The sequence below is a fragment of the Lagopus leucura genome, unplaced genomic scaffold (genome assembly GCF_019238085.1).
Source record: "Lagopus leucura isolate 7727_CA_CO unplaced genomic scaffold, USGS_WTPT01 Super-Scaffold_100159, whole genome shotgun sequence".
NCBI lineage: Eukaryota > Metazoa > Chordata > Aves > Galliformes > Phasianidae > Lagopus > Lagopus leucura.
In genome coordinates this window covers 31,283,466-31,307,000 of record NW_024962335.1, presented here as the reverse complement: position 1 = coordinate 31,307,000, position 23,535 = coordinate 31,283,466, and the positions used below count along the sequence as shown (strand labels likewise).

Here is a 23,535-nt window from a genome sequence, read left to right as displayed (position 1 = left end):
GCAGTTATTATAAAACTGATATATTCCCCTTCTTTTTAAAGTGCAGGTGCAATTGTCTTGGGATTTTAATTTGCTTCTCTAGTCTATGGAGGACATCAATCAGTAAATTATGTTGTATTTATCTGATTTCATAAGCATTTGGCATCATGTTGGTCTTGAGCTGTCAGAATCAATTTAATTTTTGACATAAAATGCCATTTTCCTTTAATTTTTTCCAAGTCACTCCTTTATAAAAGCCTTAATTTTTTTTTTTTTGTTTCAACAGCCCAAGTATAAGATGCAACCCAACAGCCTTCAGTAGTAAAACCTAGGTTTTCTGATGTATAGGCTAATCTCCCAGTGTTGTACAGGCCAACAATTTACCTTCTTATTATTTTCCAGTGTCCGTGTGAGTTCAGGATGCTGAAGACCAGCATTAGTCTGCATTAGCAATGACAACAGGTACCAGATGTTCCTGCTGGTGTTGGTGACGCTGTTTGCACTGGAACAGAACCTCTGCCATAGCTGTGTGAAATGCAGCTGGTGATGTTGAATCAATGCAGATGTAAGATGCGTTTCCCCAGCTGTAGGGCTTTTCTGCAAAACAAACTAGGCTATCCTTTTTATGAACAACTGCCAGCCAAACTGATCGCATCTCACCCTGTCTTCCAGGAAAACCAAGAAATAGGAATAATTCTACAAAAGTCTTTTCATTAGAATCAAAGTAGTTTTTTCAAATGTTTCCAGCCATCTCAGTTGTTCAACCCACTTTCTGAACGACTGCACCCTCTATTGGAGTAAAACAGATCGACTTCCAAAGCAGATAATTTATTTTTACGTTGTTTATATCCTTCTGGTTCTTACAGGCATAATACAACAGCCCATTCATGTGACAATAAAACAAGCACAGTCTTGCTGATCTTAGATTACAGGGGAAGTGTGAATATCCAATAAATACTTTATATGATTTCTCTATACCCTGAGTTAATGAAAAGTATGTAAATAGCTCTGTACATTCAGGGTAAAATGAGAAAGGAATAATAGAAATATTTTTTTTTCTTGTTGTGTGAAGCTATTTCAATTAACCAAAGCTCTGTGGGGAAGTAAATGTTTGAACAAACGAAAGTGATATGAAATAGACGATTAACCATGATGTTGCATCTCATCAAACAGGTGATTCTCTAATGGACCAATGAAAGCCAACAATGACAAGTTGTGGTCAACAGTCCTTGAATGTGCTGATGGTTTTGCTTTCATTACTCTTGTCAGCAGGTAACTAACTTTCATATCTTGAATTTATCTATCAATGTCATGAGGAAAAAAGTGTTGCAATTTGATATCAAATTCCTAAAAAACCAAAATGTTCAAGTGAGTTGTTAATTGAATAACAAATAAAGCATCTTTACATCTAACAACCAAGGCTGAAATGTGAAATGCAATTGAAAATTCAGCTTAAGAAAGAAGAGCTGGTGGGGCAATGACATAGTTTAACAGAAAAAGACACTGTTTTGCTATAGTAGTTTTTCAGCTCACTTAAAAGAAAAAAAAAAACAAAATCTGCACCACCATAAAATCCAATCATTTTTCTGAATTATCATCTATTTGAAAAAAAAGCAAGTTGGGTACCAAATGTATGCTTTTATGTGTACACAAAAACACATGTGCATGTGAAAGATTGAGCACTGAACTTTAACTGTATTTGAAATGAGTTCACATCAGATATGATGTAACTTACATTATATTTATATATATACACACACACATACTTAAAGAAAAATGTATGACATGATAGAATGCCAATTTTCCCAAATCTGAAGAACTGACAGAACTAGAAGGGAATGTATGTTTATTTCTGTAGATACTCACTAGATCTGCCCTAGATATTTGGTACTAGCACACAGATTTTGCAGCAATCTGTCAGCTGTTATATTGAGAATTAGTTGAGTGCTATGATTGCTAGTTGCATTTGTTCTTCAGAAGATATCTGCGACATTGAAGACATGGAATTTATTTACTTATTTATTTATTTATTTTGTAATGATAGATGAATGTTTTCATTTACAACAAAAAGGAGGGGTGAATATTCACAGGCCAAATAGATTTGGTCTTAGGAATTATTAACTCTGACTAAGGCTTCTTTTGCCCTCCTTTCCTGAAGTGCTTTTTAACTGAAAATGTGGTTGATGTTTTTTTCCATCATTGCTCCATATTCCCTTATACTGCACCGCATCCATAATCACCATGCTTAAAACTTTACCAGAGATTATATATCTTCAGATATCTTTGTGCTTCAGTAAGAGTTGGCATATTATTGCATATGTGTGATGTCTGTAATGTGCAATGTTATATCCCCATCAGTTATTTGATGTATGGATTTTCTTTCCCACAGTACTGGTGCTTGTTTGCAAATGTTCAGCTTGATTCTTACTAAGGATAAATAATTACCTAGCTATAGATCTAATCTCCTTTTGTGAAAAATGTTACACTATTATCAGCTAAACTACTTGTTGGTGTAATATTAAAATTTTATTTTCTTGTGGAGTCTTTTCATTTCTACCAGCCTCATGTGCACAAGAATCAGGCATGGGAGATCAGAGCAATCTCTTTGTGTTTTTTCAGGTTCAGGTCATTTCAGAAAGCTATTTCCCTGGTGTAAAAGAAAAGTCAGTTATTCAAGAAGACTTCAGTGATTATATCCCACTGATCAAACATCACAAAGCTGTTCTGGTCTCTTCTTTTGATTTTTATTATGTTTTCGTACTTTTACTGCTCATTTTAGGGGACTTCTACTAGAGACCACCTGAGACTTCACTTTTCCAATCATTTTCCCCAAGATAATTTAAATATATCTGTGTTCGAGTAGAATGGATGATAGCACTATGCTTGCAAACAGTAGTAGTCATCTGCTGCTACATAAACACCTGTTACCTCAAACACAAGCAAAAAGCCAATGGCTTGACATATTTTTTTCTTAGGAGACAAAACTTAGTGCCTCTGATATACAGTTTTTTATTTGAAACTAGTTATATATGACCTTTAGTTCTTACATAATGTACGTACCAATAGTAGTAGTCAGTGTAGAGTGCAGGCTTCATTTGGAGTCACCACAAGTCTTTCATGCTAGCTAAGTTCCACTCACTGGGGAATTTTACTACTGACATCTGTAGGATTAGGTTTAAACAATTGCTAAATGACCTTTCATGGGACATGAATGAAAGGATAACATTTATTATTTGTTATTTTGTAGACAGCATGTGTGTACTTTTTTTTTTTTTTTTGCCTAGGATCAGCTTCCATAAAGGAAAACTAATGGCTTAATGCACTGAGAGTGATGAGGGGAAAAAAGAGATTGCTACTCTCACTGAAATTATACAAACAGCATTCTTAAACTGAGCTGAAATGAAAATCTAAAGGCAAAACTTCTTGAGTTTCCTAGATTTTCAGATTTTCACCTGTGAAACTGTGCCTCACTTCCAATCTTTGACGTACAAATACTCAAGTTCTTAAATCTATACGCATGCTTGTAAACTGCACTCAGTAATTTGAAGTGCAATTGGCTCTGCAGGCAGAAGGAAGGGGCAGAAGTTAACAGGCAAGTTCCCAGAACAGCTTTTCTCAGGGCCCAAACTCCTTTGTGTCAGAAAAGGAAACAGTGGCAGTAGGTCTGGTACTGTGGTGGTGGCTAAGGATGAGGCTAAAATTCGGCAGCTTGAGCTGTGTGGTTAGAATTACAGAATCGTGGGGGTTGGGAGGGACCTCCCTGCTAAAGAATGTACCCTATAATAGGTCGCACAGGTAGGCATCCAAACAGATCTTCATATCTTCGCAGAAGACTCCACAACCTCTCTGGGTAACCTTTTCAAGTGCTCCTCCATTGCCCATTCTGTAAAGAAGTTCTTCCTCATGTTAGTATGGAACTTCCTATGTTCAAGTTTTGGCCATTGTTCCTTGTCCTATAGCTACACATCACCAAGAAGAGTCTGGCCTTATCTATTTGCCTCCTAATTCCTTTTAGATATTTGTAAACATTTATCAGATCCAGTCTGTCCTCTCTTCCCCAGGCTGAACAGACCCAGGTTACTCAGCCTTTCCTCATATGGAAGATGCTCCAGGAGCTTTATCATCTTTGTGGCTCTCTGCTGGACTGCTTCTAGGAGATCCCTGTCTCTTTTGGACTGGGAAACCCAGAACTGGACACAGTAGTCTAAACATAGCCTCACCAGGGCAGAGTAGAGAGGGAGGATCACCTCCCTCAACCTGCTGGCCATGCTCTTTTTAACACACCCCAAGATGCCATTCCTTCTTTGGCAGCAGAGCACACTGCTAGCTCATGGCTAATCCTTTGTCAACAAGGACCCACCCTCATGTCCTTCTCCACAGAGCTCATCTCCAGCAGATCATCCCCTAACCTGTCCTGATGCATGCAGAAATAGTTATAATAGAAATATATAATAGAAATAGATAGAAATATATAAGAGAAATAGACTGTGACCCCATGAAGGAAAAAAAAAAAAAAGATAAAATCAAATTGGGCATACTAAAACTTCAGACTGATTTTGTTTTATCACAGTGATGCACAATTTCAGAATACATGGACGTTTATTAACTGTACTAACTGAATAGGGAGCGTCTAATAGAGGGAGAAGCAGCATGCAGTCATACGGTAAGAATATCCTCTCAGGCCACTGTAATGGCTATTTTTACTGTACAGGAATATTGATAGTTAGATTCATGTAATGGATTGAAATACATAAGGGATGGCATGGAAGCTTATACTAGCAAGCAAAATTTGACATTATTTGCATGTTACATTAATTATCCTTTCAATTAAAACATGAATGTTTACATAGCAAAATTGTCAGAGACTCTCAGATGATTGGTGTTGTGCTAAGTAAAATGTAAATATGTGAGTATTTGTATGGATTTATTTGGAAAGCTTATAATGATCAGCCATTCTGAAAATTCTGGTACTTGAAAAATTATGTGACTAAATTAGAAAAAAAATTGCACAGTTTAACCATGAACAGGTAGGGCTGCAGTAGCAGCTTCATATACACTGGCTGTTTACTTTTTATGGTAGACTGGATAAATTTTAAGATGAGCTCAAATCAGTCTGTTGAAGCATAGCAGACTATTCTCCGGAAATTAGTAGGAACAGAGATAGGAGCATCTATATCATCAACCTGTTCAGTAATGCCTTTTAAAAACAGGATGATAATTTGCACATGCAAATCCACTCCAGAAACAGCTGCCATCTTTGCAACAGACAACCCACAGCCTTTCAGCTACATTACTTTTATCCTAAGTATTGCTGTAGAGACAAGGCTCTTTCATGCTCAGGATTTGAGTTATTTTCAGGAAAAATATTTTGTAAAACATTATACTTTAGTTTGCTCTAGGAATCAGAGATCCAATAAGCAAATACAGCAAGTGAAATGATTGATTTATTGTAAACTGTGTAATGCTTTGTCACGCTGTACTGGATTTGGCTGGATGGGATTATTTTGCTTTCCAGCAGCTTCTGTGGTGCTGTGTTTCAGACTGATGACCAATACAGCATTGATAGCACAGCAACGCTGCAGCTGTTGCTGGACGCTGCTTACACAGCATCAAGGCATTTTCTGTTTCTCATTGGGGCTGTACAGCCAGACCCCCTGAACCACAATGACCAAAGTGATATTCCAGAGCAGATAATGTCATGCCCAGCCATAAAGCTGTGACAGGAGTTTGTTGCTTTTTTTTTTTTTCCCCCATTAATTGCCGTTGCTTGGGGAATGGACTAGACATCTCTCCACTGGTGGTGCGTGATTGCCTTCGTGTCACCTATTTTTTTTCTCCTGTTCTTCTTCACAAATTAAACTGCCTTTATCTCAACCCACAAGTTTTCTCACTTTGCCCTCCTGATTTTCTTCCCCCTCTCACTGGGAGGAGGAGTTCATGAGTGACTTTGTGGTGATAGCTGCCAACTAGGGTTATCCCACCACGCAGTGACTAGCAAATTCAGACCAGAACTCAAACATCACTTCATGCTTTTTTTTGTCTATTTATTGTAATCACTAGCACACATTTTACTATTTAAGGGTTTGTTTGGGAATACATTTTATTAGAAGCTTAACTCACGCTCTGACCCAATGTTATCTTCTATTCTGCCTTCTCTCTGTAGTCACCCTTCCCCATGTTTTCACCACCAAATTCAGCTGTGTTTTAATTTTCCTTCAGAATGGTCAAAGAATCTGCCTAGGGATCAGATTTCACATGTGCTGATAAGTAAACTACTTTGCAGTGAGGAAGAATCTAAACCTTCCTGGAGCCTTTTAATGCATTCTCGCAATGCAGTTTCTTTTTCAGCACTGGATAGTTTCAGAAGCGTGGAAGTATTCCATTGCTTATGAGAAGGAGTTTCAGTTCTGACAACATGCACTGGAGCCATATACAACTCAAGCCTAACCTCACAGGGCTGTTGTTCTCTTGCAGTAGTTTAACCTGGCTGTAATTTACCCAGGCTAAGCTGCAGAACTATATATGAAAACTCGTAGTTTTGCTATCCTATTATTTTCAAAGCTAGTTCTAGCATTTTCTCTTAAAATGTCCCAAATTTGAAACAACAATCTATACTAAACACTGCAAAAATTACTATGTAGCTGTAATGTAGTAATCTAACACTTTTGAAGGAAAAAGGCATCACACACACAAAAAAAAAAGTCTACATTTAACATGTATATGTCATAACATTCATCTAATTATATATCAAGTAAGCATGATAAATGAAGGTATAATGAGGTACATCTGTAGGTTGCTCTGAAAGTAATGCTTCCTATTTATTTCTGTGGAAATTGTAACAGATACAAAGAGCACGATAAGAGTATTGAATGCAGCAAATTCTCAGCTACAAAATGCTGTTTTTCAACATAATCACCATGATTAGTTGTGCATTTTCATCAGTGCTGAACAAGAACCTGCATGCTGCGTTTGTAAAAATCTGTACCATCAGAGGTGATCCACTGTCACCGTTGCCACTCCTGAAATGCACCACCCACCACCTCACTGTGCTCACAGCTACTGTTTGGTCTCCAAATGTCAGTGAATGTCAATGGGTGCCATTTTTTTTCACACGGAGGAATTTGATGACACACCTTTGCTGCCTCCACACTTCCAGTACAGACGTTATTTAGTCAGGTTGTCCCTCTGCTACCATCTGTCTCACAGCAAGAAAATGTAATGGATTATTGGTGGGAAGATTCAGCCTCTGCAGTCATACTGCCAACACTGCCTCTAACGTCATTAGCCAGTACTATAAAACAGGAGGCATTACTTTTGAAGTAGCTTGTATATATCTTAAAAGAACATTTTTTGCACAGCATAACACAGATATGTCTTCATTTGAAGCATCTGAAGCAGGCAATTTATCAGAGAAAGATTAAATGGATACTCTTCAGCTCACTACTGTGAATAAAAATGCTATGAATAAATGTCACTATTGAAGTGCAAGGCTACTCCATGAAGGCTACCATTTCACTCAGATTTACTAGGCCCAGAAACGTGACTAATAGGAAAGCTCCCTGATTGTAAAGAGATCTACAGTAAAACACAAAGCAGGCATTACCTTGATATACTGATCTGTATGACTACCAGAAAGGAGGTCAATGTTCTTTCTGTTTGTTGACATTAGACATGGATGCTTTTTTCCTAGTAACAATGATTAGTAGAACTATATGCATTAGAGTGTTTGTAATGCACCCCTGCAAGCTGGTATTAAACATTTACAGAATGCCTAGGGCACTTTACAAGAGCTTAACCATGTTAATTTAATGCCATTTGACTTGCTCTAGCTCATCCATGTGTGCACTGGAGCTATGAGAGACCTGAACTTCCTTCACTGAAAGCTGGAGAGGAGGCAGGACAGACTGGGGAAATCTTAACGGGCACCAGAGTTTTGTATTTAAGTAAATGAATCAAGCTTCTGGTCATTTTAGAAATCAAATCATTACTGAAATACTCTGTTTGGTTTATGAATTTCTTCTGTGCCATAGGTCTCAGCTTTAATAATAATAATAATAATATAATAATAATAATAATAATAATAATAAATAATAAACGTGCATAGTTAAAACTAAAATGTTGATGGAAGAGAGTGCACCCCAGCAAGTTTATTGATGATGCAGAAGTGGAAGGAGTAGCTGAGAGACCAGAAGTTCATGCTGCCTTCCAAAGGGACCCGGACAAGCTGGAGATTTGGGTTGACAGGTATCTTGTGTGGTTTAACAGGAGAAAAAGAAGGTCTCGTCACTAGAGAGGAACATGCACATGTGCATGCTGGGACTGCCCAACTGAAAAGCAACTTGGTAGAAAAAGACCTGGGAATACTGGTGGGCATCAAGTTGAAAATGAAACAGTGGAGTGCCATTGTATTTAAGATAGGTAATAGTGTCTTGGGTTGCAAAGTATTGCCAGCAAGTTGGCGAAGGTGATCCCTCCGCTCTACTCAGCACTGCTGAGGCCACATCAAAAATACTCAGCTGTGGGCCCCTCTGTACAGGCAAGAGACAGAGATAATGAAAAGAAACCAACAAAAGTCTATTAAGATGAAGAAGTTTCTGGAGCATCTCTCATATCAGGAAATGCTGAGAGACTATATAGCTTAGAGAAAAGAAGTCTCAGGGGAATCTCATTAATGCATGTAAATACCTGAATATGCAAAGAGGACAGAGCCAGGCTCTTTACAGTGCTGCCTAGTACCAGGACTAGATGCAGTGGGCACAAACTAGAATACAGGGGGCTCCCTATGAGCACTAGGAAGCAATCTCATCCCATGCAGTTGACAGAGCCCTGGCACAGATTGCCTGGAGAGATTGTGGAGCCTCCTTTTTGGAGATTTTCAAAAGCTGCCTATCGGCTTGATCAGCAGCTCTCTGGTGGCCCTGCCTGAGCAGGGGTTGGGCCAGGCAACTTTCTTTCCAACCTCAGCCATTGTAATTTTTCAAATGTGGATCAATCATGGAACACCTACATTTTACTGCTGTTGTTTAAGGTGATGGGGCAAGGGGAGAGAGAAGTTAGTACTTGTTCAAACAAATACATGTGTCTGTATTCCTTTGGTAATCACAGCATTCTTCAAGCTCTTCAGATCCCGAGTGACATTGTCTATGAAGGGATTTTCTTTGTTGTTAAAGTAATAATGACAGGTGTGTGTGTGTACATAATGTGCATAATAGTTGCATTATCCTACCAATCCATATCTGAGATTACTTGCCTCTCTGAACACTGTGCTACACTAATACTAGAGCTTAGGTTCATCTCAGCTAATTTTAGGCATGGAGCTGAGGTCTGTTTTTGGAGGATAACTGCTGTAAGATCTTCAATCAGTAGAAATAGAGACAAGTGGAGATACGAACTTTCATAAAGGGTGAATCAGGTTTTGTACACATTTGATTGTCCTTGGAGGCCCTCATCTATCTGGTTTGGTGTTTTTTTTTTTCTCAATAAATTTGTGGTTACAAAACCTAAGTTTGCATTCTAGGCACACATGTCCTATTATCAAGGAGGACCATGTTTCAGGTAAATGAAAAACTAAACATTGGCATGAGAGGATGCAAATGAATTCCTGCACTGATTTCATGAGATTCTCATGCAATTTTTTTTAGGCCTCAGTTTAGCCATTAAAATAAATACATATTTCAGACTGTAAAATGTTTAGAGTAGTTTTCCTTCATTCAGAAGGGAATATGTGACCTTGTTTTCTCCTCAGTTTAATGCTTTGTTCTATATCCCTCTATACGCATAAATAAAGAAGTCATTTCCACTGCAATGATCGTTAAAATTTGATTAAGCCCACAGTAAAAGAATGCGAGAAACCTGAAAATAAAAATGAGAAAGCAACGATTTTCAGTCAACAGGAACTGTGTGTGGAGAGATGCTGTACAGTTAAGCTCAATCTATGCCAGTCATTATAAGTATCCTCATGTACTGATAAACATATATGAAAATCATACATCAAGTTAGAAGATTTAATTCTGCCAGCCTAAAGTGAGCATCTTCAGTCCGTGTGACCTCACAAAGCACAGTTGCCCACAGCATTACTGTGCCTCTGTTCTCTAATCAGAGTAAAAACATTTCACTGCCACTTGTGCATTCAGATTCTTGACTTCTATATTTTGTTCTCTTTAGAGTGGAAGACCTTTGGGCACCCTATGGTACACATAGCCCTTAATACTGCAGGGCCTTCCACAAAAATGAATCAGAATGGTGACGGTATATGGAGCTTTTTTTGTACAGGACTTTTCAGATGTACAAAGTACTCACATGTAGGTGATTAACAACCATGCTGGAAGGGCTCTCTCTGCTGCCCCTCGGCACGCTTGCTTAGTTCAGGCAAACTGAGGTGATTGCATGGCTTCCAGTTCAGAGCTGCTGGTAACCAGCAGGCTGCCTGCGATCTTACCATGCAGCTGTAACCACAGCGTGCCAGTCACTGCAGCAGTCAGCTGCATTCAAAGGGTATGGATGGCCTTCCTTTTATGTCTTTTTCAGGAAAAGTGATGGTAAAAGCATTGCGACAGTCCAGGAAAAAATGTTCTCAGAGGGGTAATAAACACTTTACATGAGAATTTAATAAAGAAGACCTGTAAGAATTCCCAGGAGTAGCTGTATTTCTATTAGTTCTGTCTCCTTGCAAATTCAAAGTTGTTGAGATCTGTTAAACTGTTTTGTACTTCCTATATCTGACAGAATAATCCTTACTGAAGAACTACCTTCACAGTGGAAAAGAGATTTCTATCAGTAACAGTGACCAGAGATCAAGCATCTTCAAACTTTTGTTGCAGTTTTTATATCAGCTTTTTGTTTCTATGAAGTCATTGATGGAAAATCAAACATGGACATTGTTAGGTGTTTGTGGATATCTGTGTACACACCGTGAAAATGTTTTCCTAAATACTATTGTGTTTCTTGGCTTGGAAAGCAGTTCTTCCCTTGAAATAAATGGCAGTTATCAGAATTATAGCAGTAGTAAAAGTCAAAAAACAACAAATTCTAAATGCTATGGTTTTTAATATAAAATGTTATAATGTTGAAAGTTCTGAAATATTAACTTTTTCAGAAATCAAAGAACAGTTGTTTAAGCTTAACCAATGAAAAACTGTAGTTCATAGCACACAGATGACAGAAATGACTCACCATGCTAATACTGTTCTTTGTTTTACAGTGTTGTCCGCACATTTTCGGGTCTGCGAGCCATATACAGACTACAAAGGACGCTACCACTTTGGTTTTCACTGCCCCCGTCTTTCTGACAATAAATCTTACATCTTTTGCTGTCACCATAACAACACAGTGTTTAAATACTGCTGCAATGAGACAGAATTTCAGACTGTTATGCAGATGAACTTAACAGGGAATGTAGATGGATATATGCATAAGTAAGTACATGAGTTTTAAGTGCTCTTCACCAAACTGTTCCTGGTCTAGTAATGTAGTCTGAGGTGTACTTAATGATAGGAGCAATTAAAATATTCACACACAGAGAAACATTGCTGAAAGGCTTTTGCTATTGTAGAACTTTTAAAAGAAATGGTATTTTAGCTTTGCTTTCATTGCTTTGGTGCATATTATAAACATTGTTTGGACAGTGTGTAAGTAAAAGCTGCATATAAATACAAGAGATATAAAGATATATATAAAAGTTACAAATGAACAGTCTCTCCTCAGCTTCAGTCTTATCTGAACTATATTTAAATGTACGTCTGTAAAAATAAACCTCAAAACCACATCCATGGGGGAAGAGGGAGGGAGCTGACTTTTTCCATGTCAGCCCTGTATTGAATCTCTGATATTTCACATGTAAATCTCTTGTAATCTCTGACCTTGGGGAACAGAATGTATTTGCTTATATACCAACACTGTGTGGTCTCCTTGCCTCTTACCTGAGATACTTCCATGCAGTTCTGGGCCTATCCTTAGGTTAAATATCAGTTAGTTTTGTTTTGTTGGTTTTGTGGGTTTTTTTCATAAGAAACTAATCTGTAGCAAGCAGATGTTTGTTACTGATTACTTATTTATGATGGCAAAATGCTCACTTGTGATCTGTCTTGTATCATATTTTATATTCTGGCCACACTAATCCACTGTAATTTCTCTTGGTGCAGAGGGCAACTTTCAGCTGATGTAAACTCCCACAGTCAAATTCTGATCTGTCTGCTTTTCCCTGACATTTTATTCTGGTATCCAGGCCCTTCAGGGCAAGAAGGGGACAGTTTAAAGACAGCTGGAACTCCAACCTATTGATTTTTGGTTACTATGGGGATTTCAGTGTTTTGTTTTCTGGTGCAAACCTTGGTCAGCTTGTTGTCATTCATCTATATTGTACAAGGTGCAGAGCTGGAATACTGATGTTCTGATGTTGGCTCCTTTAGCTTTTAACTGCAGCAAGCAGCAGCCAGCTCAGTGTTGTCTTCCTTAACACCTTTCCTACAGCTCTGCCTTCTGATGTTTGAATCTTGTGTAGATTGCACACTATAACTTAAAAGGTGTTAGCAACAAGCACCTAGAATGAAGGAGCCTGTAGCATACGTAGTGTAAAAGAGTGATACTTGCATAGTATCTCCTGGGATGTAGAACATTTCTCTGCCACTTGCCTTGTTGTTTGCATGTGCATTCACGTGTACATGTACACACACATGCATGCACCCACAGAAGTAAACACAGAGTTCTTTCTATTTCAGGGCTGTGATGTGTAAGCAGTTCATCAATGGGAAAGAAGGTCATTTGGTATTCTATGGGCTATGGGATCTGGCTTTAATTAAAATACTTAGAGCCTAGTGTAACTTGATTTTAGTTTTAATCAAGCAATCACTTCTTTAAAAGTCACTTCATGCAGCTGTGATGGAGAAGGGGCTATTTCTGTAGTGTTTGTTGGTAAAAGTCATTGAGAATCACTTGCAGAGTGCATAACTTACATATGTCTTCAGTCCAGAATTTCTTGTGGACATTAGCTATGTGCTGATCAAAGGTGCAAAGCAAAGGTGTGAGAGAAAATGTTAAATACAAAAAAGAGCTTTTGGAGAGATAGTTTAGAGAAGTGCATGAGTGAAACCACTGTTCCCCTTTTGTAACTTTCTGAGATATTAAATCCATCAGGGCCAGGAAAATGAAGAGAAGCTAACTGTCTATTAAAAATCCTCCAGTGTAAAGAGACAGAGAGAAATCTCCTCATCTTGAGCTCACTGAGATTTGTAGAAGACTTTCTTATGATTTTAATGTGCTGTAGAAGAGCAGAAAGAAGCGAAGCCTAGATGCCTGCACTTAGGTCATTATAATAAACATCTTAACACACTTGGACTTCATTTAATTTTTGTAATTTTATTTGGATTCTAATACATCCAGGATTCACTATACTGTTACAAAGTCAGCTATTTGTTTAGATGTAATTTCACACACCAGTGAAAAAAAAATCTGGTGAAACCTATTGTACTGTGGCTGCAGAGAATTAATGATTTAGGATATGGGAGTAGCAATGAACTGAAAAAAACAGCATTATAGTTATTAGAGTTTTAAGGGAAGAGTGATTCAATATTATTAATATTTTGTTATTTTTCCCCTTTGCCATTCTTGTGATCATCAAAACACATCTCTTGTTTTATCAGGCAACTGAGGGGAAAAATTAATGAAGTCATATGTAATTCCTTTGTTGTGACATGGCTGAAAAACCACATTTGTCTTCTGCAGTCATACAGTGTACTGATAGTGGGTTTATTTACATTACTTAAATTTCCATAACTAAACATTTCTGTGTTTTGGTAACTGCAGAATACTGGTCTATATCTTTGCAATCACACAGACTAATCAGTTTATAATATTTTTAAATGTTAGCAATTCATGTAGTATTAAATATAGGAATACCAGTGATGTCTAACAGACAAAAAAAGGTTCTGCCATCCAAAAATTTTTCCATAACACTTTGTCTAATAAGTTATTTGATTATTCTTAAAAATTGTATTAACCTGAGTCTTGTATTTGTCCTCTCTCAGATTCTCTGTTATGCATGTTCTGGTAGGAATCAGCAGCAGTACTGTGTTAGGAGTCCTTGATCTGACACTGGAACAGTGTTATGGCAGTCTGTAATGCATCCGTGGTTTTTTTATGTTTTATTCCAGTTTTTCAGAGTTGAATGGCTTTAGCATAGCACACTACAACACTGCACCAAAAGCAATGTGAGACCAGAATAGCAGTATCTTTCTCCATGTGCAGCATGTCCCCTGCAGAGCTGGCATTTGGTTAAATATCTCACAGAAAATCTTCTTTACAGAAAGCAAAGCTAAATAAATACATAAAATTTTCATTTCCACCACCAACTGTTCCAAAAAGATGCAATCTAGCTGGGAAGACCTCTTAGGTACTGCAGCAGTGGATTCTTCAGGAAAATAGAAGATGGGACAAACATCTTTAGATATCTTCTATTTTAGTGTGTATGTAAAAAAATACTGAGGTTTCCTCAGTGATAGAAGTACCAAGGAATTTGCAAGGAGGTAAGCTTGCATTTGCTTGGGGCAACACTTAAAACGTGTTACTACTGCAAGCAACAGTCCTTTTAAACTAGAATAGGGAAAGAAGCATTTTCCATGGCCATCTGCCCACATTTATACTGCAGCTGTAGAATTCTGCTCACAATTGTTTTGATTTGTTGGGCTTTTTTAAGCCCGAATTCCTTAATGAATTATTTTCTGTTCGTGTGCGGCATATAAAAAAAACCAACAAACTCTTCTAAAAAGCAGCCTAGTCCAAAACCTGCTTGCCATCTCTATTGAAAAGGTAATAAATTAGATTGAAGGAATTGCATGGGTAAAAATAATAACATAATCTGACTATTTTCACTTCTTTGTAGGGGTGTCAGAGAAATCTGTGTAGGATTTTGTACATGGAATTGGATGAGACGGGTAAAAAAAGTATTTATTTTCCTCAGAGAGCCCAATTCAAGGCTTCTTGAAGCCAGAGCAAATATTTACAAAAGTAAATATCTGCATCAATTCTATAGCATATTATGTACATTCTATTTCTTTAAAAGCCGAAGTGTCTTGAAATAAAGAGCTCCTAAGCTTTTGTGGTAGATCCATGAATTATTCTGTTTCATGTACAAGCTAGGAAGGAATGATCATGTAACTTTACTCCATATTCAGTTTTTCTATCTGTGGGTCTTTGACAGCAGAGGACTGGGCAGGATGGCCTTGGAAGTCACTCCAGCATTACTATGCTAACCTTGTATGGAAGCTAAAAGCAAAGCTCCAGAATCACCTGTTGGGAGGGTGGGAGAATTAGGAGATGAAGACAGGCTTTTCACCCAGAGAGGGGGAGAAGGAGATACAACCACACCAAAGCAACCAAATTAGACTTGTCTGTCCTGGTGAAGGAACAAACTCCAATAAATTGAATCTTGACAGATTGGGAATCCATTCGGACTTATTTTTTTTATCAAAATGAAACTTCTGCACAGAAGCACAGAAAATACAAATTGCAGGGTGAAACTTTTAAAATTAAATAATTCAGCTCAATGAAATGATACAGTCCTAGGTGCTTTGATTCCCAGTTCTTTGCCCTGTCTCTGGCCCTACTGTTATTCAGCGGTACAGACGTAAGGTTGTTTATTATCTAATTAAGGTATCTTCTCAATTTGTAGGGAAGTTTTAATTTTTAATGTAGTTATGAACATCAGCAAAATTAGTATTTTCTACCAACTTAATAGTTTGAGAAACAAAGTGTATCAAAATACAGCATTTCTCTCTGTGTATGAAGCGCACTACTCTATTAGTTTTGCTTGTGATCTTTCACGAGGCTCCTTTGATAGTGATGCTGGCCCACTGTCTGTTAAGTTAAATAAGGCACTCTTTCATTTCAGTACTTGTGAGGAACAGATGTTATTTAGAAGGAACAGATGGAGAATTCGTATATGGCATGATTAATAAATTGTTGCTTTAAATTGGAGCACTCAAAATAACTCTGATTTTCACTAAACCAAAATTCTGATGGGTAAAACTAAATGCCTGAAATAGCAATGAATTCTTCTGAGGTAACAATAAGAAATGTTCCTCCCTCTCAAATTGCTGCTAAACAAAAATAATGTTTTCTAACATTTCCATTCTTCCTGTGGATCAAACACAGTTCACATCTTTGTAACACAGACACTGTTGGCAGTAATGGTGCAGAAAGACAGGATTTGTTACAGTAGATTTCTTTCTGACTTTTGAATTAAGGGCTCTTGGAAGCACTATGCTTTGTCTACTTCCAGTCCTTCTAGGAATTTACTGAAAAGTTTGAAATCCTAGGCTAGCTTAATCCTGCAGTTACGCAGAAGCGCCTGTTAACAGCCCCAACCTTCCTGATCGTTTCCTTACGATCGTTTGCTATGGAGCCTCATTTAATCTAGGTGTGTTTATCAGCTTAGTGGAAAGATCACTCACTGAAAAGGGGAATCAGTCTTGTTATGTGCTTACAGGCAGCAACAGAAATTAAAATTCTGATTTCTCATGTGATTTCTTGTTTCAATTACTGACTTTTTTTTTTTAGTATAAAATGAAAGAGCCATACAACAGTTTAAACAGAAGTGAAGGTTCAAAGCAGGAGCTTGAAATGGTTTAGGTTTGAAAGAGTTTGGGACATTTTTTCAAACTGTCAAAATATCTTTCTTTCTTGTGTCTACAATACATATTCCCAGCCTTTTTTCTTCAGGCTTGACTGATGTTCTGATGAAATGCAATTCCCTCAAAGTTTCCCTGAGTGTCTATGAATGAGTATGGTTGAGCTGGTACTAGATTCTCTTTGTGTAAGTTCAGCTCCAAACAGATGGGAGTACTTACATAGTACTATTACTCTGAGATCATTTTCTCCTATGGCTGTCTTCCTAATGACATTTTTTATTAGTGTCTCTTCTGCTTGTTCATTTTCATAGCCTCCACACCTATTTCCACATAAGCTCTTAAGTCTAGATCAGTGTTCTTTCCTGCACACCTAACAAATTCATTTTTACTTGTTTCTTTCCTTCTCTGCTCTCACCTCATCTTCCTCACTCAGAATTTCCAATCCAGACTGCACTTTCATCTGATAGTTGTTTACTTTTAGTATTGTGTTGCCTGCAGAGCTTTAGCACTTTTTCCCCTTTTTGTTCTCCCAGTTCTCGACCTCTTTTCTTTCTTTTTTCTTTTAATAGCTTTACTCATCTGTCCTAGCTTTAAAGCTCTGCATACCATGCCAGCAGCAGATAATTTTACTGCCTTTATCCATATACACCCTATAGCTACACCAACATGTACATACAAATGTAATAATTTCTTCTTATTGAATGCATAATATAATAAGATCTTGTCAGTATTTTTCCTTCTTAAATTTACTACCAGCAAACTAATGATCTGAGAGGTACCTGTAATAGCATCTGCTGCATCCAACAATAATTAGTCAGAATACTGAAGGCAAGTCCAAGCACTGTGAGCTACTTTTAAGACTGGAGTTTTGTAATACATGTCAGCAGTGACTGTTTTCAGTAGTAGACACCTCCTCAGGGTCAATGATTGCAACATATTTTCATATGGTTATCCTCACCCCTATGTGTCCAGAGAAGGGCAACGGAACTGGTGAAGGGTCTGAGCACAAGTCTTATGAGGAGCAGCTGAGGGAGCTGGGATTGTTTAGTCTGGAAAAAGGGAGGCTCAGGGGAGACCTCAGGAAGACACTCTGCAACTTCCTGAAGGGAGGTTGTGGTGAGGAGGGATTTGACCTCTTCTCCCAGGCAACAAACAGGACCCAAGGAAATGGCCACAAGTTGTTCCAGGGGAGATTTAGAGTAGACATAAGGACAAACTTTTTCTCTCATAGAGTGGTCAAGCACTGGAATGGCTGCCCAGGGAGGTGGTGGAGTTGCAGTCCCTGTCAGTGTTCAAGAGATACCTGGATGAGGAGCTATGAGATATGGTTTAGTGGCTTGTGGTAGCAATGGTAGTGGAAGGATGGTTAGACTAGATGATCTTGTATCTCCTTTCCAACCTTGTGATTCTATGTTTCTATATAAATGCCTTGTTGCTTCCAGAGAGGTTATTCTCTGGGAGAAGGAATTTGCAGAATAAAACACAGGACCTGTCTGTAACGCTATGTGGAAAGAGAATGTCTGCTCTTTTAAGGGTATCTGGTCAAGGACCTCTTTCAATGAAACAAGAGGTAACAAGACAAGGAAGCAGTGATGGACACCAAATCTGGTCAGTCACACTAACTTATGAGAGCAGGTAAGAGCGTAGGAATGTTTATTCCTTTAGGGTTAGCTGATGGATGACTTTTAAGGTGGGAAGCATCACAAGAAACAAACCTTCCAGTCACATGCATTGGCAGGCTAATGAGCTGCAGGTACTGCTTCTAGGAAGTATGAACCTTGCAACTGATACAACTGTGATCCAATGGGGCCTGAACTGGGAATGTGCCACAGAGCTCTGCAAACCCAAGGAGGTGTGCAGGGGAAGGGGTAGTATATATTCACCAGCAAACTTCAAGCTAGACCATCCAGCAAGTAGGACACCCACGGGGCTCAGGGTGTGGGGAGGGGTGCCGGGCAGACTGAAGGGCTGTGCCAGGCAGTGCTTAAGGATCAGGGCAGAGGAGTTCTGGGCAGACAGAAAGGCCATGCCAGTACCTGTGGGGTCTGGGGAAATACTAGATGGACAGAGGACCCATACCAAGTGCTTGAAGGATTGCAAATGTGTGTGTGTTCATGAACGTAGAGGGAGATGTGTGTACGCCTGTACTGGTGATCTTATGTCTCTGCCAGGCAGAGAGAAGGAAGGGGTCTTGGCTGCCTGTGTCTGTTCTACATGAGTGCTGTGTGTAAGTGCTGTTGAAAGCAGCCCTTGGCTGGAGCAGCCTGTCTGTGACTCTGGAATGTATGCTCAGTTTTGCTAATGGCTAAATCTGTGAAGGGAGAAGCAGCAGCCCTATCCCTCAGCCTGAACAGAGACCCCAGGGAACTGGGCTGCACTCAGTGGCAGAGAAGGAGTGGTCCTAGGCCAAAAGAGATGGACATTCACTCTCATTGCTCTTCTTTACCACACCTAACATCAACTCTTCGTTTGTGGTCTCGTTTAAAGCACTGGAGTTAATCACAGACCACATTTATACATTGGTATAAATTGGTATGTCACACAGTATTTATAATTTTTAATTATATACTTCAAAAGAAAATTTTTGTTTTCTATGCATTCTACTGACATAATTGAAGAAACAAATAACTCTTAATACAATGATGATTACTGACGTATTACCTGACTTGTTTTCCCTTCTTTTTTTTTCACAGCAACTACAGCGCACTGTTAGGGGTGTGGATCTATGGTTTTTTTGTGGTGATCTTGCTGGTACTGGACCTTTTGTATTACTCTTCAATGAACTATGATATTTGCAAATTTTACCTAGCACGGTGGGGAATCCAGGGAAAGTGGATGACACAAGGACAGAGCCGATGGATTAATTCTGCTCAGGACCCAAGCCAAGTACAGACTCAGCCTCAGCCAGAGACACAGCCTCAAACTCAGCCTCAGCCACAGCCTCAGACGTCACAGACAGTACATACTCTAAAAGGAGATGCTTTAAGCCCACCCCTGATGTCTTTTCAGAGTACATCTGCCTGGTAAGTAAATTAAGCCATACTGTGATGTATTTTTTTACTCCGTTACCTTGTAGTGTGAACAGTCATTTGCGTTTGGAAGCATCTGCAAATTCAGGGTTGTGGTACCATTCAAGTACCTAAGACGTAATTCTTTGTATTATGAATTTTCTTATGTAATTGCTGCTTAGGAGTTATTTGTTATTCTGGAATGTCTTACATCATCTTGTAATACTGTTCTCTCAGAGAAATAGATGCTGCCATTTTTCAATGGTAAATAGTTATGTTACTCCCATACAACATCCTTGTCTCTAAATTGGAGAGAGATGAATTTGAAGGGTGGACTATTTGCTGAATAAATAATTGGCTGGATATCCATATCCAGAGAGTTGCAGTCAATGCTCTATATCCAGATAGAGATCAGTAATGAGGAGTGTTCCTTAGAGGTCTGCACTGGGATTGGTGTTATCTGCTATCTTCATTAATGACATAGACTGGCATTGAGTGCAGCCTCAGCGGATTTGCTGATGACACTAAGATGAGGATGCAGTTGATACGACAAAAGGAAAAGATGCCAGCCAAAGCAACTTAGTGAAGCTTAAAAAGTGGGCCTACATGAAATAAATGGGGTTCAACAAATGCAAGTACAAGAAGCTACACTTGGGTGGAGGCAGTCCCAGACATCAATAGAGACTGGGTGAAAAATGGATTTAGCCCTGCACAGAACTTGGGGTTCTTGTAGACAAAAGGCTGGACATGAACCCACAGTGTACACTTGCAGCCTGGAAAGGCAACTGTAAATTTGGCTTTATCAAGGGAAGGTTGGCCAGCAGGGCAAGAGCGGGGACTGTTTCCCTCTGTTCTGCCTTTGTGAGGCCCCATCTGGAGTACTGCATCCAGGGCTGGGGCACCCAGCACAAGACATGGAGCTATTGGAGTAGGTCCAGAAGAGGTCATGAAGTTTCTTGGAGGGACAGACCTCTTTTATGAAGAGATGCTGAAGGAACTTGGTGTGTTCAGATTGGAGAAGAGAAGACTCTGGGGGACCTCCACAAGGCCCTCCAATACCTTAATGGCACCTATAGGAAAGATGCATTCATTTTCAGAGAAATATAGTGACAGGACTGTATTCACTTTAAGCTGAAGAGAGTAGATACAGTTTAGATATTATGATTTATTTTTTTTTTTTTACTTGGAGAGAGATGAGGAACTGGAACAGTACAAAATAGTTGCCCACCGAAGCTGTGGAAGCCCCATCCCTGGAGGTACTCAGAGTCAGACTGGATGTGGCCCTGGGCAGCCTGATGTAGTGGGAAGTGATCCTGCCTACAGCAGTAGGGTTGGAACCAGATTGTTTTATTAGGTCCCTTCCATTTAAAGATTCTATTCTGTGGTATAAATAAATTATATATTTTTTTTCTACATCAACCATTATGAAGTTAATTTTCATCTAGTATCAAAGACTATTTGTCGTGTGTATCTATATGTCTGTTGGTCTGGTTTTAAAAGACTGTATAAATAGCAACACTTGCTTCAATGTAAGATGTCACAATTTCATTTGGGGTATGAGACACAGAAACAACATGAAAACCGGGTTAGTTTTTTATATGCATAGCTGAAAAAAGCATAGCTTAATCTAATTTGACAGGATGACACAAGTAGGCTACTGTAAAGTTAAATGCAACCAAAACAAAACAAAATTAAAAAAAAACAAAACAAAACAAAACAACCACAACAAGACCAAATGGGAGACAGGTTCAGAAACAGTGAGAATGTAAAATACAAACAAAAGAAACCAAAAGACTGATAACCATGGAACAAATTGTCACAAAATGATTTTTGACTGTTTTTTACCAAACAGAAAAGAATCAAAGGAAGAGACCTGAATAATGTGATATTCTGAATAAGATGTCAAGTGAGGCAGGTGATTTTTTTTTAATTTTCTTGTCAAGAGGAGTTTTCTACACAGCATACAGACTCAGCCTGGGGCAAGAGGGTGCACTAGTGTGTTTTAGAAGTGTTTCAGAGAGTGGAGTTTTGGCAAAGTAAAGTGATCCACGAATGAGGAAGGTGTAAAAGATGATGGTAATTCTGATATCATGAAGCATGTAAAGTCACAGCGTTGGTCTTGATCTGAAACATTTGGGGAGTACTGTGTTGAAAACAAGATGATGGTAGAAACAGTCCTTTTATTACATAACGTGTTCCTTAACTTTAAATGTAAATCTAGAGTGAAAATCATTGAAGATTTTTTGTGATTAACAGAAAACTTGGTGATGGAAAGGATCAGTGAAAGAGGAGCTCATCTGTCATAGCAGTCAGCACTGAATGTATGTGGTGCAGTTTAGACTTAGCAGGTCTTGTCCAAATGGGAGACTCCTAATAGTGTCACTTAAGATTGTATTTAGATAGAAGCATTCTTCTTTTCTGTTCTTCCACTTCTTTTTTTTTCTTCTTTTTTTCTTCTCCTTTCAATCCCTGAAGCTTTTCTGCATGTGGAATTCCCAGTCTTTAGTCCAAAATGCCATTCAGGTTAAAACCAACACTTCAGTCACACACCGATCGTGTTTTCAGCTTAATGTGTGTGTGTATACAAAAGTGTAATGACTGTGTGGATATATGCACTTATGTTTAAAATATTAGACTCGGTGATATCAATTGGTAATTCTGCCATATGAAAGAAAACTATCCAGTAATTTTTGAAGAATTCTTGATCACTTTCTTTTACTGACTTCTGTTGTTTCTTTGCTTTTTTTTTTTTTTCTTTTTTTTTTTTTTTTTTTTTTTTTTTTTAAGCATTAAGCGGAGAATGTACGTTAGGATCAGGTGAGCATATCACATGCTCTTTTTTCCTGTGTTTGCAGGAGATGAGCATTGATACATCACTGTACTAACTCTGATGCCTTCCCCACCTCACTGTCTGTCTATGCTCCTATTAGTTCCCATAAAATCATTTACTTTTTCTAGTTCCTTTCATTGCTCAATGAAATAAAGAAGTAGCTGTTTCCTTAGCAAATCTGTACTTATCCCTTGTGTTTCAGGACACAGCAGAAGATACCATATTTTCAAGCTTATAACCTGCAACTTTTGAAAGCTCGCAGCCCTTGAAACTAAATTCATAGATGTCTCAGTCTGCACTTAACACAGGAAAATACAGAGGAAAGTGCAGTAGGCAGCGACGATCACAGGCAAGGTGATCAGTGTGTGCAAGAGGTTTTTAAATAGGGAGCTCTTTCAGAAAAAGTTAAGTCTTGTCTACTACAGCACATGCTAAGACAGTGGGGAATAAGTGTAGGTTGCCTGGCTATTTATTTCCCCATTAGATAATCTGCAGGTTATATACATGAAAATATGGAAATTTTGCCATATATGTATGAATTAGACTTAGTTTCAAAGTCTGTTTCTGCTGCAGCCTGTGTTTGATAAATGATCTCAGTACTGTCTTCTCACAGTTTAATCATTCTGTCAGTGAAGGAGTATAACGGAGTTACTGGATTTATCATTTCCATCACTTCTTTTAAGACTGCCAAGTTATTAGCCTCTTTTAGTTCTGTATTTTATAGTTGAATTTCCATTATTCCTGATGATGACATCAACCTCTTGATCTGCTCTGATAACAGCAAGATTTTACTTTATGAAATCAACTTAAAGCATCAAAATTATCCCTGCTTTTTCCTCCACTGAGAAAATAAACATTCTTTTTTAACACCTCACAAATACACTCACATATATATAGTTGGTGTCATACTGTAAGAATAGCTCCAATTTATAAATGAGCTTTCTTTCTGCTCAAAAATAATAAAATACTATATGAAAATGCAAAACAGATTTTTTTAGTCCTGTGAGATATGCATATATCCCAGGATATAAAACTTGCATACTGTTAAAAATGTTTTCCAAAAAAGTCCACAGGGTTTCATGATGACAAAAGATGC

The 23,535-nt window shown here is 38.3% G+C and overlaps 1 protein-coding gene across 3 annotated transcripts in view; it reads left to right on the top strand.

Moving 5' to 3' along the window:
• Window positions 1–1,184: 1,184 nt before the first annotated feature.
• The window catches only part of SHISAL1 (shisa like 1), a 42,496-nt gene continuing 20,145 nt past the window's right edge, over window positions 1,185–23,535 (top strand). For 2 of the 3 annotated variants that reach the window (XM_042890260.1, XM_042890259.1), the window contains exons 1-3: window positions 1,185–1,251; window positions 11,180–11,393; window positions 19,295–19,624. In XM_042890260.1, coding sequence (XP_042746194.1) covers window positions 1,185–1,251; window positions 11,180–11,393; window positions 19,295–19,624 — 611 coding nt within the window. Of the gene's footprint in view, window positions 1,252–11,179; window positions 11,394–19,294; window positions 19,625–22,396; window positions 22,427–23,535 lie in introns of all 3 variants that reach the window. The other variant, XM_042890258.1, reaches the window with a different exon arrangement.